The 21,577-nt window shown below is 45.6% G+C and overlaps 1 protein-coding gene and 1 long non-coding RNA gene across 2 annotated transcripts in view; one reads left to right on the plus strand and one right to left on the minus strand.

Moving 5' to 3' along the window:
• LOC309361015 overlaps nucleotides 1-21,506 on the minus strand; it is a 47,263-nt gene extending 25,757 nt beyond the window's left edge. The window contains exons 1-3 of the long non-coding RNA XR_014164295.1: nucleotides 21,391-21,506; nucleotides 8,203-8,408; nucleotides 4,746-4,927 (exon numbers count right to left, since the gene is read on the minus strand). This is a non-coding gene — a long non-coding RNA (uncharacterized lncRNA). The remainder of the gene's footprint in view (nucleotides 1-4,745; nucleotides 4,928-8,202; nucleotides 8,409-21,390) is intronic.
• Nucleotides 428-10,161, plus strand: LOC309360707 (vomeronasal type-2 receptor 26-like; the record flags this gene model as incomplete). The annotated part of the gene is made up of 6 exons (XM_081895472.1): nucleotides 428-639; nucleotides 3,465-3,756; nucleotides 4,053-4,862; nucleotides 7,031-7,258; nucleotides 8,254-8,380; nucleotides 8,653-10,161. The coding sequence occupies 6 exons, from the start codon at nucleotides 428-430 to the stop codon at nucleotides 9,549-9,551; spliced, it is 2,568 nt and encodes an 855-aa protein (XP_081751598.1). The 3' UTR covers nucleotides 9,552-10,161.
• Nucleotides 21,507-21,577: the final 71 nt, after the last annotated feature.

A 21,577-nucleotide genomic window follows, 5' to 3' on the forward strand; every position in this document is an offset into this window, starting at 1 on the left:
CCAACATGTTTTTCTCCAGTTCTGCACCTGCCACTTGAGCCATTCAAGACTCCAGAAAGTTATTGTGCTGAAACTTATTCCACTTAGAATAATCAAAATTATAGTGATCTCATCTTCTAAAAGCTCAGGAGATGTTTCTGGAAATTGCATGAGCCTCGGAAAGCAACAACAGCATGGCAATATTAATTGAACTGTGACTGGGAAAGAAAAAGTTGGTGCAGAGAATATTTCCTGTGTTGGAGACAGACTGAGTCAAGATGCAGAGCTGGCGAAAGAGGGGTGTGCCTGCCTTGGGCTTCCTAGCTTTGAAGGTAGAGTTGAAAACCACCCAGATTGGGAAAGCCCAGGCAGTCTGGCCTTGCAAGAGTCTTTGGGTTCTTCTGCTTTGCCTCCTTGGTAGGTAAGAGGAGGAGGAGGCAGAGCCAGAATGAGATCCCTGCTTCTGCTGCTCATGATGCCCTTTGGAGTCTGCTGGAAGCACAAGGTGAAATGCCCCTTGAATCTGGTCAGGGATGAAATGGATGTTCGCAATTACTACCGGCCTGGACACTTTCTCATCAGTGGGATCATATCTCCAAAACGCTTATATAAGGAAACTCCATACGTCTTTTCTCAGACACCCTTCGCCAGGAATGAAAAGTACGTACTTCATAGTTTCATGGTCCTCCAGTCCTTGTAATGGTTCCTGTTTATCAAGGAAAGAGCACCTTTCTCAGGGCTGGGGAGCCAAGGCTGTCCTCATGTTGCAGGTCTACCCTGCCCTGACCATTGGTCTTGCTGGCTGGGCTGATGGGAGCTGGGGGTCCACTAAAAGATTCCACCCAAACCTCTCCCATTTCCTTGTTCCCTGGGTCTTCCTTAGTGAAACACTCTCCTACCTATGGATGCACTGAGTTTCCCCACCTGCAGGATGCCATGAAACTCAGGCAATTCAACCTTTGAGCTCTGGAAATTGTCTGAGTTTCATGGCTTCCTGCAGGTGGGGAAATTCAGTGCAAACTTTTGAACCCTGACCAGATTCATTGGCATTCTTGCATTCTTCTATTATATCCTTATACTGATATAATGTTATAAATGACCACCAACAAACTGTCGTTAAAGAATGCTATAGTTTTAAAAATGGATTTTTTAAATCCTGCAGATTAACATTTGGTGGCTGAAGAGCAGGAAATATGTGCTTTAACTGAAATGATAAATAAAATAATATGAGACTTCCTTGTTAGTGGAGTCTAAAATGTGAAAAGGAATTATTCCTTTTCTTCACACACACACAACTGGTCTCATTTCTAACGATTGCAATGGTTGACAAAGTAGGTACCTGTTTCCTAACCCAGAGGGTGGCATGAAACTCAAGCAATTTCCAAGCAACTGAGATTAATAACTTTATGTTTATTCTATTTGGATCACAGTTCTCTTTATACAACACAACAGGACACCTACATCTCAGGATGAAAAAATCTCTCTTGAAAATAGGTGGATTTTTATGGGAGAAGAGCAGGAATGATATGCTTCAAATAAAATGATTATATAAAATAATACAGACCAGGGGGTGTCCTCATTGGTGGAGTCACTGATCCAAAATATGGACAACTTATAAATTTTACCACACACTCAAACCTGAAAGCCACCAGGCCTCATCTCTAAGTAAAAGGGGACTGAGGTATTTGGTGCTTCCCCTCCTTCAATAAATATGGCTCTTATCTACCTATAGTCTAGCACCTTGGAAGAAGGCAAAGACCAGTGCAGGAAAAGCAGGCTTTGCAGCAACTTCCCAGTATAGCACACATTTTGAGGGGCGCCTTCATTTCTTACTCATAGAACCACGTTAGAATAGAATCATAGATTGCAGAGATGGAAGGGACCCGGAGGAATCTCACCTGAAGCATCCATGACACATGGTCACCTTCGGAGGGAGTCTCTTCCACTGTTGAACAGCTCTGTGTGCTGTTTGCATCAAAGCTCCGATCATGGAGCAGAGATTTCCAAATTTTTGTTCTATGCTAGACAGGAAAAGGTTTGATATTAATGTAAAATGATAAATAAATATTAATCTTTGTGGATCATATAATGTTTCCTCCCTCCCATTAATATGAATATCAGTTTCACTCTTTTTAAATTTATACGATCTCTGCTGCAGGTACCTAACTGCGTCCCCAACTCCGTACTTCTGTTGGAAGCTGGTGAATGCCCAATTTCAGCTAGAGCATGGTGGGCTGCCCTAAGACATTGGCTCAGGATTTCAGTGTTTAATCTAGGGAAGGGTCTGTACCAACATATCACCAATGAGGAATTTGTCAGCAAATGGCAGAAAACCATGGCTAAAAAAGCCACCTCTATTGGTCTGTCTCCCCCCCAACTGTATTACCTGGGCTATGAAGGCGCCCAAAAGGCTTTAAAGCAAAGATTATGGGACAATGCACACAGTGACTTGCGATCTCGGTCACACGCAGTCTGTAGTCCACTGGCAGCAGGAGTTCAATATGGGTATGTCTTTGAGTTAACACCTTACATCAAAAACCTGACAGTACCTAACTATCGAAGCCTTTTCACCAAGGCCAGACTGAATGTCTTCCCCTCTGCAGTGCTGGATGGTAGGTTGAGAGGAGTTCCCTACCAGGACAGACTTTGCTCGTGTGCTCAAGACATCGATTCCATAAATCATATTTTGTTACATTGTGCGAAGTATGAGCAGGCCAGGGCTGAACTGGTACTACCCTTGCTGGTGCCTTTCCCGGGAAAGTCAGAGGCTCACTATGTCAGGTTCCTACTGGAAGACCGGACAAAAGCTAGAACTTTGGCAGTGGCAAAGTTTTTATCGGTGGTTGAAAGAACAAATGAGCCCTATATTCCAAACAAAGTGCTTGATTAACCTGGAGGTAGGCTGTATGAACTCTGTACTGATTTGTAATGTTTTGTTGGTCTCTGGACCGTAATAAAGATTGTTGTTGTTGTTTTCCTTTAATAATTCATTTATTGCAGGAGGGCAATTAGGTTGTACTGGTACATGTTGTCTTTCCTGTACACCATCCAAGAGATCAGCCAGGATCTCAGGCTCTTAGACCATGACACATGGTCACCTTCCGAGGGAGTCTGTTCCACTGTTGAACAGCTCTGTGTGCTGTTTGCATCAAAGCTCCGGTCATGGAGTAGAGATCTGCAAATTTGTATTCTATAGGTAAAGGTAAAGGGACCCCTGACCATTAGGTCCAGTCCAGTCGTGGCCGACTCTGGGGTTGCGGCGTTCATCTCGCTTTATTAGCCAAGGGAGCCGGCGTACAGCTTCCGGGTCATGTGGCCAGCATGTCTTTATTCTATTTATTTTTATTCTATACTAGACTGTAAATGGTTTGATATTAATGCAATAGGATTAATCAACAAATACTAATCTTTTTGGATCATATAATGTCCCCCCCCCATCGTATGAATATCAGTTTCACTCTTTTTAAAGGATTCATTTGTTGCAGGGAGTCACCTAGGCTCTATTCGTACATGTTGTCTTTCCCGCTCGCCATCCAAGAGATCAACCAGGATCTCAGGATCTTACCCAACATCACCCTGGGCTACAACCTCTATGAGAACTATTTAGATGCAAAGATGACTTCGGATGCCATGCTAGAGCTGCTTGCAGGTAGTGGATGCAATATTCCCAATTATCACTGTGGAGAACAGAATCATCTGCTGGCTGTTCTTGAAAGAAGCAACACTTTCATCTCAAAAGTGATTTCAGCCTCGTCAGGCATCTACAAAATCCCTCAGGTAAGTATTGGGAGAGCATGGAGGGAAAGAGAATTTCAACTGCGTAAAATTCTATTTTCTCTTTGGAGGGGTCAAGTGGGGATATTTTTAAAAATGGGAAAATCCTGAGCTATGGATCCAACATCCCATTTTCAAAACTGAGCCTTCACCAACTTGACACCTCCAGATGTTTCAGACTAAAACTCCCATCAGCCTCAGCCAGCAGAGATTTAGATAGATATCAGTCATTTCATATGTTTAAATACCCGTTAGGATGAAAGTAAAATAAATTGCTGATCTCTTGCTTCCCTTGCTAGATCAGTTATGGCTTCACTGCCCAGGTTCTCGAAGGTAAAACCCTGTTCCCTTTTGTCTACCGGATGACTCCCAAAGAGGAAAGTCAGTACCAGGGGATTGTTGAATTGCTCCTGCATTTTGGATGGACGTGGATTGGCCTCTTCACTCCAGACAATGACAGTGGAGAAAGATTTCTGAGCGCTGTGAAACCTCTGATGCTCAGCAGAGGGATCTGCATTGCTTTTTCAAAAAGAGTACCAGAAAATGATCCAGATCAATTTATCAGGCCTGGGGAACCTTTTTTCCTATGGAGACAAGTTGGGGTATTTTTTTACTATGTAACCAATGCAATGGGCATCATTGTACTCCTGGCAATAAACATGGTATATGAGAAGGAAATAGGGGCAAAAGTCTGGATCACAACAGCTTTGCTAGAAATCGGAACTGGCTATTACATGTCTACAAATGACTTCCAGTACCTCCATGGTTCTCTGTCCTTTGCAATTCAGACCGGAATAAGGAGCAGCAAAGGTGACAACTATAAATCGCCGTCCAATCTTGTGTATTCTTTGGATGAAGCGTTTCAGTGTTCATATTCAAAGCATTTGTTGTCCGTGAAAGGCAGGATAAGATGCAAAGAGGAGGAGAAACTGGAGCCATTATCCCAATGGGAGCCTGAGAGAGTCCTGTTTCTAGACAGCTATAGCACTTACATCAATGTTCACGCTGTGGCTCAGGCCTTGCATGCTTCGCTTTCATCGAGATCCCAGAGGAGGCTGATGGTGGAGGAAGGAGAGCAATGGGGACCCCAAAGGCTACAGCCGTGGCAGGTATTTCCTTCGCCTCTTTTGCAAACTGCAGTCCACACAGATGCTGATCTTGACTGTGGATAAACCTGCAAAATACATTCTCTCCCCAATGCTTTTTAACATCTTTATGCGCCCCCTTGTCCAGCTTATCCGGAGCTTTGGGCTGGGCTGTCACCAATATGCTGATGACACTCAGCTCTATCTGCTGATGGATGGCCACACTGACTCGGCCCCGAACACACTGACCAGATGCTTGGAAGATGTGGCTGGATGGTTTCGTGGGAGCCGATTGAAACTAAATCCTTCGAAGACAGAGGTCCTATGGCTAGGTCGGGATGGCATGGAGATGAGGGACTAACAAGGTGTAATCCTTGACGCCTCCCTTTCCATGGAGGCGCAAGTTACAGCAACAGCCAAGGCGACATTTTTCCACTTTCGCCGCATCAAGCAGTTGGTTCCTTACCTTTCCCGCCCCGACCTGGCCACAGTGATCCATGCGACGGTCATCTCCAGGCTTGACTACTGAAATTCGCTCTATGCGGGGCTGCCCTTGAAGCTGTCCCAGAAACTCCAGTGGGTACAGAATGCTGCAGCGAGGCTCCTCACGGGGTCTCTGCCATGGGAGCAGATTCACCCAGTGCTTTTCAAGCTGCACTGGCTCCCGGTGGAGTACAGGGTCAGATTTAAGGTGCTGCTTTTGACCTTTAAAGCCCTTAACGGTATAGGACCCTCGTACCTACGGGACCGCCTCTCCAGGTATGCCCCACGGAGAGCCTCAAGGTCCATAAATAACAACACCCTAGTGGTCCCAGGCCCTAAGGAAGTTAGATTGGCTTCAACCAGAGCCAGGGCCTTTTCAGCACTGGCTCCGGCCTGGTGGAACGCTCTGCCTCATGAGACCAGGGCCCTGCAGGATCTGATTTCTTTCCGCAGGGCCTGTAAGATAGAGTTGTTCCACCTGGCCTTTGGCTTGGAGCCAATTTGATTCCCTCCCTCCCTTTTTTCCCTTTCTTTTCCTTCTCCTCCTGCCATGAGGCTACATTTTAATATTTTAATGTTCCATTATTTTAATGTTGTATTTTATTTTTGTTTTTAAGTTGTAATCATTCATCTTGTTTTTATTATTGCTTGTAAGCCGCTCTGAGCCCGGCCTTGGCTGGGGAGCGCGGGGTATAAATAAAAAATTATTATTATTATTATTATAAAATATCATAGTTACTATTAGTATTAGCAATAGTAGCATACCGCCCAACATTGGTATTCAACTCTGTTGAAAATAGAGACGGCCCATTCCATAATGATAATGTTACTGCTTATAAAGGTAAAAGGACCCCTGACCATTATGTCCAGTCGTGGCCGACTCTGGGGTTGCAACGCTCATCTCGCTTTATTGGCCGAGGGAGCCGGCGTACAGCTTCCGGGTCATGTGGCCAGCATAACTAAGCCGCTTCTAGCGAACCAGAGCAGCGCACAGAAACGCCATTTACCTTCCCGCCAGAGCGGTACCTATTTATCTACTTGCACTTTGACGTGCTTTCAAACTGCTAGATTGGCAGGAGCAGGGACCGAGCAACGGGAGCTCACACCGTCGTGGGGATTCGAACCGCCGACCTTCTGATCAGCAAGCCCTAGGCTCTGTGGCCACCTGCGTCATTTACTGCCTATACCCAGGGCTTTTTTTCAGAGGGGAACTCGCTGGAACTCAGTTTTGGCACCTCTCAGGTGGGTGCCATTGCCATTCTCAGAGGTGTTCATGGTGAGTTCCGGCACCTTCTTTTCTAGAAAAATAGCACTGTTTATACATCTTCTTCAGTTGCCTCCTCACTCTGGGCAGCTCCCAAAATAAAGAAATTCATACTAAAATATTAAACATTTAAAAATTTCTGATATAGGATTGGACGCCCTGTAGGTTGGATAACTCCACATCCGCCAACATTTCTCAAATGAACATAGGGACATTCTAAGGAAAAGTGGGAAATTCCAGGATCAAATGAAAAACTCTCTCTAGTTCAGGGACATCCCTGGAAAATTGGAGCAGGTTCTGTAGTAATAGAAATGGCTGAATAGGAATTCCAGTCTACATGACATACACGCAGCCCCAAATCAGAAGAGGTTGAAGTGAGTAGGACTGAGATATTCATCTTGGCTTCCAGGTTTCTCAATGCTGGTGCTTTCCCTTGTCATTCCAGCTTCACCCTTTCTTAAGAGAAATCCGGTGTCTGAATACTTCCAGAGGCAGGCTGTGCTTGGATGAGAACTGGGAGCTGCCAGGAAACTTCGATATTATGAACTGGGTGGTGTCTCCCAATAAGTCTCATGACATTGTGAAAATTGGGAATATAAGGAGAGAGACGTCTGCTAGCATAAAGTTCACCATTAACCCAGAAGCTATTGAGTGGCCCAGGAAATTCAACAAGGTAAGGGGAATCACAGAAATGGGAGGCTAGGAGATCCTGAATATATTTTTCCTTGAACAACTGCTGCAAAATGACTAAATCAGGTTGATCAATGATGTCTTGACTGTCCAATAACAGCTGCAACCGCCACTTCTTCTTTCCACAGCAGCTGAGATAGGAGGGAAATTTGGGGTGCTCAAAGAAAGAGTAGAGCCCAGAGGTCCTCAGAGAAGACACCATCTATTTCCGAGCCATACTGGGAATTTAAGAATTCTGGACAGAATCTTCAACAGAAATACTACGTAGATAAAAAGGGAAAACACCTAGGGAAAAGTGAACTATTGGGTTTTCATACATGCAGAAGGATGGAAAGCAATTTGTTTTTGAAATGATAATTACTGATTTATTGTGGAATTTTAAAATTTGTGGAGTATGCTCACTTGTAGATGTTGCAAATGTTAAACTATTGTACGTGCAGGAATTAAGAAGTGCACAGCTGTTGGTGAAGGATGAGAAGTTAAAAAAAACAAACCCTATTGTAATATAAGGTTAATGTTAAGGAATGGCATATGAACTAGAAATAACTAGGAAATTCATCAGCGATAAGAGGAAACCTTGCATGCCTCAAGAACAGAGTGAGGGAAACCAATACTTGGAAAAGTCATATTAAATTTGTCTTAATTCGTGATTGAGAGATTATTCGAATCTTGAACTTTGGGGAAATCACATTTCAGACTCCATTGCCATTTTCTTTGAAGATTTATTAAGCAGGCAAGCAGGTAAACGGAGAAGAGGAATCAGAGTTCTGTGGCGCAAACCTCAGTTGTCCTGAACGAATTATGAAGAACAAGATATTCTGGTCACCCCAATGGTCAGTGGGGGGTTGAAAGGACCCTGATGAGGGGTCAAAGGCTGCATTCCAGAGATCCATTTGAATTCACTCTATGTGTGAATTACACACTCACAAATACTCCTAACTGTTCCTCTTTCTTGCACCTTCTTGTCTTTCTGGTTAGGCCGTACCTCGTTCCAGGTGTACAGAAAGATGTCGACCTGGATATGCCAAGGTGGTTCTAGAAGGAAAGCCCATTTGCTGCTATGCTTGTGCTCGGTGTGCGGAAGGCGCCTTCTCCGCCCAGGAAGGTGGGTGACGCCAAGGGGGAAGGTATTTCTGGAGAAAGTAAACACAGGGCAGTAATCCAGTCTCACACACTTTTTGTGAGAATTCTGCAGATATTGTGGAATGTGGATTCTTCCTCAACTTCTTTAGGATTAATCGCCTTCATTACATCCTGGAAGAGAGTTGAAAGGAATGACCATAAGGAAGAAATCTCTAGGATTTCTTCAAAACGTAATCGAGTTCAGATCATTAGGGATGTAAGTGATGCTGTAGCCATTCTTTTTCTCTTCCCCAGATGCAGAACATTGCACCAAATGCTCAGAAGATCACCATTCAAACAAGGACAGAGATCAATGTGTCCCCAAAATTACCACCTTCCTGACTTATGGAGAATATTTGGGAATGGTTTTAGCTTCCGTTGCCCTCTTCTTGTCCTTAACAGCAGGCATCGTGATGGTAATCTTCATTAAATACAAGGAAACTCCCATAGTCAAAGCCAACAACCGGGACCTCTCCTACATCCTGCTTGTCTCCCTCCTGCTTTCCTTTCTATCCTCCTTCCTCTTCATCGGGCGCCCAAGGAAAGAGACCTGCCTTCTCCGACAAACGGCCTTCAGCATCATCTTCTCAGTTGCTGTTTCTTCTGTCTTGGCAAAGACCATCACGGTGGTGCTGGCCTTCCTGGCCACAAAGCCCGGGAACAGGGTGAGGAGATGGCTGGGCAAGAGTCTGGCCAACTCCATTGTCATCTCCTGTTCTGGGGGGCAAGTTCTCATCTGCACCATCTGGCTGGGCTCTTCTCCCCCATTCCCAGAGCCCGACATGCACTCCCAGGTGGAAGAGATCATCCTGCAATGCAACGAAGGGTCTGTGGCCATGTTTTACGTTGCCCTCGGCTACCTGGGCTTCTTGGCTGCCACCTGCTTCACGGTGGCTTTCCTAGCCAGGAAGCTGCCTGGCTCCTTCAACGAAGCCAAGCTGATCACCTTCAGCATGCTGGTCTTCTGCAGTGTTTGGGTGTCTTTTGTGCCCACCTACCTGAGCACCAAGGGCAAGTACATGGTGGCCGTGCAGATCTTCTCTATGTTGGCCTCCAGTGCTGGGCTTCTGGGCTGCATCTTCCTCCCCAAGTGCTACCTTATTGTGCTGAGGCCTGATCTGAACACAAAGGAGCACCTGACAACAAAATCTTAATATTTCTGGTCTTTAGATAAGTCTTTACCAGCCATTTTGCATACAGCATGAAGGCTGAAAATGAATTTAAAGTAGCAGCAACATCTACAAAACCTCTGGGCTTGATTTTCAACCGGTATCCCATGGGATACCTGATCAAATGTGTTGGTTTTTATGCCAGTATTTTATTTTCAGAATAAACAGGACTCCATTTTTGCACCTACACGGAGGGAGGGGGAGAGAGAGAACACAAAGGACAAGAGTAGGAGGTCAGATTTCTCCACCATGTTCTCTGAGACATGGAGGGGGAGGAAAGGGGAAACGAGGACAATCCGGGACGTTCCGGGATTAAATCAGAAACCAGGATGGCTTCTGTAAATCTGGGACGGTCCCTGGAAAACAGGGACATTTGGAAGGCATGTTATCCTGTCCTGGTAGTTAACGTGGTTGCTTAAAATTATGAGCCAAGGTTTGTAGGCAGTCACCATCTTAGATTCCCCCAAAATGCAATGTCTGACATGCCGTTGTATTTGATGTGATTTAAGATTGTGACTGCTGAAGGTTTGGTATTTAGCTGGAAGCTTACTGAATTCTTTGTCTTATTGAATTCAATGGGACTTACTTCCAAGGATAGATGGATAGATAGATAGATAGATAGATAGATAGATAGATAGATGATAGATAGATAGATAGATAGATAGATAGATAGATAGATGATAGATAGATAGATGATAGATGTGTAATTGCCTCATAAAACGGTTACCCTGATTATTCTTAAGTGCAACACATTTAAAACAAGTCAAAAACACAAGTAGAAAACCATCAGTTGAGCCCTGAGTCCAAACACATCACAAAAGAAGAAACAAATTACTTATTACTTTGACTTGCTATGGATTGAAAGGTAAAACAGAAAAACAGGAGCAGAAATCTCTAGCCCCAAAGCATCCCTATAGTGCAATCTTAAGGGTCAAGAGACTTTTGCCCTGATGCATAAGAACAAGGGAATTGAGCCGAGTTACAACTTGCCATACATTTCTTTGTTTTTAGCATGGCAAATTGAAAGACACCTCCAGGGAGCAAACATTACTGTAATTGCTGTGGCTTCGAAAGCTGGAGAAGTAAATAATTATATTCCTGTAAACGTTGAGTGAATCTCAGCGGGAGGAGAAACATGTTTGCAATGCTCTCCGTTTGTCTGCTGAGCTCAGGGATTTAAATTTAGTTCAGGTTCTGGTCTAGGGCTTGTGAGAAGCTGAACTCCTAAATCCAAAATGGCGGCTAGACTCCAATGGTGGTCTACCCAGAGCGGTGCCTGAGGACCAGGCATAGTTTCATAAGGCGGGTGGGGGAGTCGGTTATAACAGGGCAGAGTCATAGAATCATAGAGATGGAAGGGACCCTGAGGGTCATCTAGTCCAACCCCCTGCAATGCAGGAAGCTCAGCATGTGGTCCCCCATCCAATTTGAAATCACACCAGACCCTGCTTAGCTTTGCAAACGTGTGAGCAGTTTTATTGCTGCATCACCAGTGGCGGACTGGCCAGGGTGTCAGCTTGCCCAATGGCAAGTTGGCCCCCTTAAGCATTAGAAAATATTATCTACTTGCCCAGTCATCTAATGAATTCAAACAATTGCTCTTAATGTAGTCGACTGCATGGAATATGGTTTTGAACTACCTGTTAATGCGTAAAATGTTTATTTACTAGCATACTATTTAAAAATATCCACCATTTATTTAATATTAATTTTAAAAATCAATTATAACCACCTGTATTTAATATAGTAGTAGTTGTTGTTGTTATTATTGTTGTTGTTGTTGTTGTTGTTATTATTATTATTATTATTATTATTATTATTATATTTGATTTATACCCCACCCTCCCCGGCCGAGACCGGGCTCAGGGCGGCTAACACCAAATATATAATACATTAAAAACACAAAATCAAATGTTTAGTTCAAAATGCAATTCAAATCACATTTAAAATCAAAATAAAATTAAGTCGGAACCCACGAATCATAACTGTACGGGTAAGGAATTAAAAGTTCACCAGGCCCGGCCACCCATGCTGGTCCCATCGATAGAAAGAGCCAAGGAGGTCATTTATATACAGGGTCCCATAGAAAGAAGGGGGTCAGATGTACAATATATGTACATTGTGAGTACTTTTAAAAAAGACATTCATTTCACACAAATTTTAATGGTACCTTTTCCCACGTATGTGTTTTTTGAAATTTTCCATTTATTTCTTATAAAAATTAAATGGCAGCCTCATAGTTGAGGCTTTAACTCCCTTTTAACTCCTGACAACCAATATCTTTAGACCCAGCCCACCATTGTGCATCAATAGGAGGGCAGTCAAAGAATCCTAGAATGAGAGAATTGGAAGGGACCTCAAGGGTCATCCAGCCCAACCCCGGTGTTATCGGCACACTGTTCTAGGCACTTGGGCTAATTCCTCTCTTGAAAAGGAATAGCCAGGCAGGAAGAAGGATGAAACATTGCAGCAGGCTTTGTTCCTACTGCAAGGCTCAGTGCCGGCCCTCTCATAAGGCAAGGCAAGGCGACTGCTTCGGGCGGCAGGATCCATAGGGACAACAGAAGATCTCTATCCCCTGCTGCCTTGTTCCAGATGTAGATCTTTCTGCACATATTTTGTGGTGTGCCTCAGGCGCCAAAATGTCTTGGGCTGGAACAGGAGGGCAGAAAATGGCTGCTGGCAGGAGTGTGGCAAGGAATTGTGGGGAACTGCTAACTGGTCAGCAATTCAAATACATGAGCAAGACTGGGGCAACTCAGGCAGACAAGCCATATAGAAATAATAAAATTATTATTAAAACTGTTATTATTAGCCAGAATAAGGAGGCGGATTTGGTGGGAGGCAGAAACCTACCGAGTCACTTATTTATTTAGTGGATGTGTAATGATGGAAGATCCACTAACCCGGGTAACCGCCTGTTTCAGTAAATACGTATAGGGAAGCTTTTTAATTATGTTTTTATATATGTTGGAAGCCGCCCAAAGTACCTAGGGCAACCCAGTCAGATGGGAGGGGTACAAATAAATAAAATAACAACAACAGCAATCACCATCATTATTATTTTATTATTAAGGATTGCAGTCTGAAGATCCATAGTTTGGAATTTGGGTTCGGGGCGAGTGGCGAATGGAGGTGTGTATGTGGTTTCGGTTTGCAAATTAGGATAATTTGAGATTTGAACTTTGTTCGTTGTTATATTATTCTCGCAAACCTGCTGAGGTTTGCAGGGATGTGACGGAGGACAAAGTACCTGAAATTCAACTGGTCTCTCAAGCTAAATAAACAGAAAACGAAGGTGTTGGGGAAAAATTTGACAGATACAGAGTCAGAACGGTTTCAGAGAGAAACAGAATTATCATTGGTGAAAAAGGTAAAGTACCTAGGGGTAATCATAACAGCAAAAAATCTGAGTCTATTTAAGGATAATTATGAAAAATGTTGGTCTGAAATCAAGAGAGACTTGGACAGTTGGACAAAATTGAAGCTTTCTCTGTTAGGCCGAATTGCTGCTATTAAGATGAATGTATTGCCAAAGATGTTGTTTTTGTTTCAAACGTTGCAAATTGTGGACAAAACGGAGTGCTTCCGGAAGTGGCAGAGAGATATTTCCAAATTTGTCTGGCAGGGCAAAAAGCCCAGAATTAAGTTTAAGATATTAACCGATGCGAAAGAAAGAGGGGGCTTTGCCCTGCCAGACTTAAGGTTGTACTATGAAGCCGCAGCTTTCTGCTGGCTAAAAGACTGGCTACTTCTCGAAGACACTGATGTGTTGGACTTGGAAGGTTTTAACAATGCTTTTGGTTGGTGTCAGGGAACTGCCATCTAAAGCGCCGGGGGCGCAAAGGCTCACTGAGGTTGAGAGAGGAGTAGCAGCGGAAGAGGGAACCAGTAGAGGGCGAGCAAGAACTCCAAGGGAAAGTGAGTCGGAGGGATGGCTCAGAGACGCTTCCAGCGAAAACAGTGGGGAGGTCTCAGGACCTCCTATAGGGACACCCACACCTCGCCGGAAACTGTCACGCCGAGAGGCCAGACGACGTGTTTCCGTTAAAGAGCTTTTATGTTGGAAACGATTCCGAAAGCAGCCACTTTCGGATTCTACTAGTGATTGACGCAGCCATGCTGGAGGGGCTCCGTCACAGGCAGAGGTTTGAAAACCTGATCAAACTCTGAGGGACTTGCATTTTACGCACAAGCAGCTCATCGTCCCATCACAGCAATCCGAAAGTCACCGAAAGCCAGCTTGTGCAGGGAGAAGCATCATGAGCAACCCAGCCGGAACCGGAGGAGCAGGAGCAGCTGGAGGGGGTCCAAGCCTGGAAGAAAGGTACAGGGCGTTGGAGATCCAGTTGGCGCTGCAAACGGCGAGGCTTGAGGAGAGGAGGGCTCAGGATGCAGAAAAGGGAAAGGAGAAAACCACCCCGCTCGCCAGAAAGGTGCCAGGATTGGTGCAGAAATTCGGGGGGGATCCCAGGAACTATCATGCCTTTAGAACAGAGATGCAATACGCTCTAAACTTGCAGTTTGATGACTTCCCCGACGAGGAATCGCGAGTGGCTTTTGTGATTGGCCATCTCGAATCCGGGGCGAAAGATTGGGTTAGACCCCTGATGGCAGCGAATAATGAGATCCTAAAGGACACGAGGAAGTTTTTTCGTGCCATGGACCTGATGTTTTCCAGCGATATTGAGCAGGGGGTGGTGCGAAGGCAGTTAATGGCTTGCCAGCAAGGAAGCAGATCTGTCCGTGAGTACTGGACTGAGTTTACTATGCTGATTCATAAATTGGGGTGGGACCTATCGGCGGAGCCCATCCAAATGCTTTTCGAAGAGGGGCTTTCTTCAACCGTCAAAGATGAGCTTTCCCGGGGGCCCAGGGCGGAGTCTATGGATCAGTTAACCAAATCTGCGCTGTGCATAGGAGCACGCCAGGAGGCGAGGGCTTTGGAAAAGCGGGAAGGGAAAGGAGACCGTTGGAGGGAGTTCCGCATTCCAGACATTCCAGAGCCACCTTTCCCGCCGGCAGAGCCGATGGAAGTTGGAACAGCGCGGGCGCGCGCAGTTTCAAATCCCAGTGAAGGGCGGAAGAAGGAGGGAAGGAGCGCCAAGAGATGTTATCTCTGCCAACAGCCAGGGCACTTTGCCAGAGTCTGCCCACAAAGAAAGGAATGGCAAGGGATGGCAGGAGCTGTTGGGGGAAAGGAAGAGGAAGGCAAGGAGCAAGTAAAAGCCAACGCCTGGCTGCCACCGTCGGGGCACAGCAGCCAGGCCAAAGAGCAGTGAAAGTGCCCATGCCGGAACCTCCCAGACCCGCTTTAGTGATAGAGGTGTTACTAGAACTGCCAAACGGACACCCACTAAAGATCAAGGCGCTTTTGGATTCAGGCAGCTCCTGTAATTTCATGAGTAAGGAGTTTGCAGCTGAGCACCAGATACAGACCATCCCTTTAAGTAACCCCTTGCAGGTGACTACGATTGACGGCAGAGAGCTGTTGGGGGGAGAAGTTAGCCAACAGACTGTCCCGATGATAATGAGGGTGGCAAGGCACACCGAACAGATAGCGTTTAATGTGGCCATCCTGGGAGGAGCGCCCATCATTTTGGGGATGAGCTGGCTGGCGCTACACGATCCGCTAGTGGGCTGGCATCAGAGGGTGGTCTCCTTTGGGTCAGCGCATTGCCTAGAACACTGCAAGGAGGGGAAGGTTTCGGGAGGAGACAGAGTCACCCTAGCCGGGATGGAAGTAATGGACAAAGGGAAGGTGCCCCCGCAATACGCAGATCTGAGCAACGTATTCAGCGAAAGGGAAGCAGACAAACTGCCACCGCATAGACCCTTTGACTGTCAAATCAACCTACTCCCTGGGGCCCAACTCCCAGTAGGCAAGCTGTACGCCATGTCAGACAGGGAGATGCAGGAGCTGAGGGAGTTCATTGACAAAAACCTGAAGCGAGGTTTCATCAGAGAGTCCCGAGCGGTGGGGGGCAGCCCAGTGTTTTTTGTGGACAAAAAGAACACAGACAAACCGAGACTGGTGTGTGACTTTAGGGCCCTCAATGCAGTGTCGGAGCCCCTGGCTTTCCCTATGCCCCGAATTGATGACATTTTGACCAGAGTAAGGAAGGGAAAGATTTTTACAAAGCTGGACCTGCGGGGGGCGTACAATCTGATACGCATAAGGAAGGGAGATGAATGGAAGACCACCATGTTTACCCCTTTGGGAGCCTTTGAATACCTCGTTATGCCCTTCGGTCTACAAGGGGGCTCCGCGTGTTTTCAAGCTTTTATAAACCACGTTCTGGGACCTTTGCTCTACAAGAATTGTGTGGCCTTTTTAGACGACGTGTTGGTGTATTCGGAAGATGAGGAACAGCATGTGAGGGACGTTCGAGAAGTGTTGGGCAGGCTGCAAGCCAACCAGCTGTGGGTGAAACTGGAGAAGTGCCAGTTTCATACCAAGGAGGTAGAATTCCTGGGGTACCGCTTGTCAGACAAGGGATTGGCCATGGATCCAGGCAAGGTCCAAGCGGTACTGGAATGGAAGACACCGAAGACCAAGAAGGACGTGCAAAGATTCTTGGGGTTTGGGAACTTTTATCGGAAGTTCATCAAGAACTTTGCCCACTTGACGGCGCCCATCACCGACTGCCTCAGCAGCAAGAAGAAATTTGTTTGGACGGTAGAGGCGGATCGAGCCTTTGAAGAACTGAAAAGGGCTTTCGCCTCGGAAGAACAACTTCTGCATGTGGATTTACGAAAACCCATGAGAGTGGAAACCGATGCATCCGACCGGGCGGTAGGGGCGGTCCTTCTTCAACCGGGGAGGAGTGCGTCGGAGTGGAGACCGTGTGCCTTCTTCTCGCGGAAGCTGAATAAATCCGAGAGGAATTACACGGTGTATGACAGGGAACTACTTGCCATTCACGAAGCATTCCGGAGGTGGAGACATTTATTAATTGGGGCACAACACAAGGTGCAAGTGTGCACCGACCACAAGAATTTAGAGTATTGGAGAACAGCTCGAGTGCTCAACCAACGACAAGTGAGATGGGCACAGGAATTCTCCAAATTCAACTTTGAAATTTGTTATGTGCCAGGCCCAGAAAACGTCAGGGCGGACGCGCTCTCACGCAAACCAGAGTATTGGGAAGGGGAGGGGGTGATCGAAGAGAGACATGTCATCCCTGAGGACCGCTGGGTGTGTGGGGCGGCGCTGGTGGGGCAACGAGAACTGGTAGAGGAAACGGAAAATGATGAATATGCCCAGGATAAGCTCAGAGGTCTCAGGGGGGAGGGCGAGAGCCCCGGAGGTTTTGAGGAAAGAAATGGGGCATTGTATTACAAAGGGGCACTGTATATACCCGAAGGTGAATTGAGGGGGAGAGTACTCAAGCAGTTGCATGATAGCCCCACGGCGGGACATTTTGGACAACACAAGACCATGTGGTTGGTTACCAGGGAATTTTGGTGGCCTAAGGTGAGGGAAGATGTAAGGGAGTATGTAAGAGGGTGTGACCAATGTCAGCGAGCCAAAGGGGAAAGAAGGGCGCCGGCAGGGTTATTAGAACCATTACCCACACCAGAACGGCCTTGGGAAGCGATATCAATAGATTTTATGACGGATCTGCCAAAGTCCAAGGGGAAAACAGCCATCATGGTAGTAGTAGACCTGTTAACTAAGATGTGCCACTTTGTAGCATGCTCACATGCAGTCACAGCGGAAGAAACAGCGAAGTTGTTTGTAGAACACATCTTTAGGTTGCACGGGGCTCCCTTGAGGGTGATCTCAGATCGCGGCAAACAATTTACTTCCAGGTTCTGGAGGAAGCTCATGAGCTTGCTGCACGTGGAAGTCAATTTTTCAACTGCCCGGCACCCTGAAACCAACGGGCAGGCGGAAAGAGCAAATGGCATTCTTCAACAATATCTGAGGTGTTATGTCAATGACAGAGAGAACGATTGGGTCGAAAAGTTGGCGTTGGCAGAATTTGCCTACAATAATGCGGAGAATGTGTCCACAGGGATGAGTCCCTTTTTGGCAAATTACGGGTGTCACCCCAGGGCATTTCCAGGGGAAGGAGGGGAGAGATGGAGCGTCCCAGCGGCTGAACATTTTGTAGAAGAGATGGAAGCGATCCATCATCAGCTCCAGCTCAACTTAGAAAGGGCTAAGGCACAATATAAGAAGCAGGCAGACAAGAACAGAAGGGAAGGTGAAACCATAAGGGTGGGGGATCAAGTGTGGTTGTCAACCCAAGGGTTGCCGTTCAAAGGGGGTTGTAAGAAATTGAGGCCCAGAAGATTGGGACCCTTTGAGGTCATTCAGCAGGTCAACCCGGTAGCTTTCAAACTCCGATTACCCAACCACATGAAATTGCACCCAGTGTTCCACAGGTCGTTACTGTCACCATACAGGGGGGGACGTGAAGGGGAGTACGTCAGGGGACCAGCCTTGGAAGAGAGGGAACGCCGCAACCATGTAGCGGAAATCCTCGATTCCAGGTGGAAGGGAAATCAGGTGGAGTATTTGGTGGCGTGGGAAGGGGAACCGGAGTCAGAAAACACCTGGGTGAATGCAGAGGAAGTCAATGACGAGGTTTTAACAGAAACGTTCCACCAAAGGTTCCCGAGGAAACCTCAGCCGATAGCAAGGTTTAGGAGGGAGTATTTCGGCACCACCGATGAGGAAGAGGAAATGGAAGGGTTCGCGGAGTCGGAGTTGGAAGAGGGAGTGGACTCCGATGACGAAGATTACCGAGAGAGTAGGAACAGCAACAAGTGGAGGGAAGTGTTCGCGACGTCGGAAGACGAAGGAGGTTCTTTCAGGGGTTTTACCTCCTCACCGCCAGTAGGGGAGGAGACGGGAGGGGGTGAAGGGAGCCCTGGAGGGGAGGTGGATGTCAGGGAACTGCCATCTAAAGCGCCGGGGGCGCAAAGGCTCACTGAGGTTGAGAGAGGAGTAGCAGCGGAAGAGGGAACCAGTAGAGGGCGAGCAAGAACTCCAAGGGAAAGTGAGTCGGAGGGATGGCTCAGAGACGCTTCCAGCGAAAACAGTGGGGAGGTCTCAGGACCTCCTATAGGGACACCCACACCTCGCCGGAAACTGTCACGCCGAGAGGCCAGACGACGTGTTTCCGTTAAAGAGCTTTTATGTTGGAAACGATTCCGAAAGCAGCCACTTTCGGATTCTACTAGTGATTGACGCAGCCATGCTGGAGGGGCTCCGTCACAGGCAGAGGTTTGAAAACCTGATCAAACTCTGAGGGACTTGCATTTTACGCACAAGCAGCTCATCGTCCCATCACAGTTGGCATGCATACTTATGGTATGACAAAGTTAAGATCAATAAGGCCTTTAAGAACCATATTGTCAGGAAAGCAGTGTTTAATGTCTGGACAAAATACAAAGACTTATTGGAAAATAAAACTCCAAGGTGGCTTTCACCTCTGGAAGCTAAGGCCCGAAAAAGACCCAATATGGAAGCCGAATGGCCAAAATATTGGGAATTGCTAGAAAAAGATGGAAATAATTGGAAATTGCAGAGTTTGGAGAAAATGAAGGATAAAGTGCGAGACTGGTTACATTACGCTCAGATTAAAGAAGTTTTTAAAAATGACAAAAAGTTAGGGTTCCAGGTGGAGAAATCGAAGTTGGAAACAGAATTGTTAGAACCTAAGACTAAGGTACTTTCAAGAATGTATAACTTGCTGTTGAAATGGAATACACAAGACGAAATGGTTAAGTCGGCTATGATAAAATGGGCACAGGATATTGGGCATAACATTATGTTTGAGGACTGGGAAAGGTTGTGGACCACTGGGCTGAACTTTACTGCATGTAATGCTTTGAAGGAAAATGTAATGAAAATGATATACAGATGGTACATGACCCCAGTTAAACTTGCCAAAATATACCATTTGTCTGATAATGAATGCTGGAAATGTAAAGAAAAGGAAGGAACATTCTTTCACCTCTGGTGGACCTGCCCTAAAGTGAAGGCCTTCTGGGAAATGATATATAATGAGTTGAAAAAGGTATTTAAGTATACCTTCACTAAGAAACCAGAGGCCTTCCTCCTGGGCATTGTCGACCAGAAGGTGTTAAAGAAAGACAGAACATTTTTCATGTATGCGACAACAGCAGCAAGGATATTACTTGCCAAGAACTGGAAAACTCAAGATCTACCCACACTGGAAGAATGGCAGATGCAACTGATGGACTATATGCAACTGGCGGAGATGACTGGCAGAATCCGAGACCTGGGAGAAGAAAGGATTGAAGAAGATTGGAAGAAATTTAAGATTTATCTACAAAAATATTGTGATTTAGTGGAATGTTAAGAAGGATGCTTGGTTATAAATAATTGGCCATCACTAAACTGGATCGGAATTTGATGATAAGTGAGATTAAGAGAAACAAAAATTTGTTGGAGAATTGTTACATTATATTTAAATGAGTGGTTACAAAATTGCAAATAAGATGATAATTTGCTTGAAAAAATTTATTAACGATGTAAGTGGGAGCGGGAGACGTGAGGAAGTTCAAAGAAGTTATGAAATTTTGTTAAAACAAAGCAATGCTGTTTATTATCTTTGTATTTCTTTTATAAAAAACCCCAATAAATATTTTACAAAAAAAAAAAAAAGAAATTAAACTGGTCTCTCAGACCTTTTCCCACACCTTCATAAATTTAGATGATTGGGTTGGGGAAATTTTTAATTTTTTTTAATGGGGGGACCAATTAGCTAAACATCATAAGCTGTCCTAAGATTGCAACCAAAAGTGCATTGAAGGTTGCAGCCTTGCAATGCAATCCCTGTGCGTGACTACTCAGATGTAAGACCCATGTGGGTCCAGCTGCAACATGCAGGGTTGAAGTCTGTTAGTATTGCCAATGCTGGGGGGCTGCTTTCCATTACTGAGCCCCAAACCTTCCTTGCTTTCGCCCTGTTTTCTTTTTCCTGCGGTCTCGGGTTTGCCGTTAAAAAAACAAACAAAAAACGAGACTTTTGGAAATCATAATAAACCAATGTGGTTTTTGTAGGCGAATCCGCCATCTTTGTGGTGTGATAGGAATTTTATGGTCTTAGATATATGGCAATATTCATAACCGCACGTACATAGATCATCACAGGAAGGCCAACCTGGAACCATTTTGATTCCTATACTGAGCAAATGTTTTCTCTGCAAGGTCAAACTGGAAAAGCCTCCCCCATTGTCTTTTCCTTCACAAATCCTGTTTTAAGGGTATGTCTGTGTTTGAATAAGTATTTATCACTACAAAAGACTGGCCAGGCTCCCCAAGAAATCCAATCAAGGAACAAGGAGAGGAGAAAAACAACATTCAAATTTCTGTTTTAAGACCGCCTTTTTTGTGATGTATGCATAATGTATCTGAGGGGTGGTCTTAGGTTACACCCCTTCTGTGATGTATGCATAATGTTTCTGGGGGTGGTCTTGATCTACAGGATGGGAATTTCAAAAGTCTTTATAAAGCTTTGCACACCATTTTTCTGGGTCCTCCTCCTCTCCTTCGGGTGAAGGGGGCACCCTGTTGTAACAGATCAATAAAGATCAGGCTTACTAGCTGCTTTGCTTCTCAATATTCTCTGGTTGGCCTCTGTTATTTTCTCCTACCAATAGGGAACCTATATAAGGACTCTATATGGGCTCTTGGATACCCCATAAGGGGGAAAAGGGCATTTTTTTTTATTTACAACAAAGCTTCCCCCCCAAAAAAACAAAGTTTATAAGTTTTCTCTTATAACACACAGACAAAAACACAAAAGAAAAACATTACATTTAACACAACATAAAAACTTACACAAAGCTTCTTAGGCCCGAAGACAAGCTGGTACAGCCGTTTCCAAGGCGACGGGTCGGCCATCATGGCAAAGGGCAGCGTGAAGGCGGTTGCCGCCATGTTTGCTTCGGGCGCGGTCCCGCGGCCATCTTGGATTCACCCATAGAGCTAAGAAGAGCCAATAGAGCGTGAGAGCAGGCGCCGTTTT

Source organism: Podarcis melisellensis (assembly GCF_964234715.1).
Source record: "Podarcis melisellensis genome assembly, chromosome: 18".
Taxonomy (NCBI): Eukaryota; Metazoa; Chordata; class Lepidosauria; order Squamata; family Lacertidae; genus Podarcis; species Podarcis melisellensis.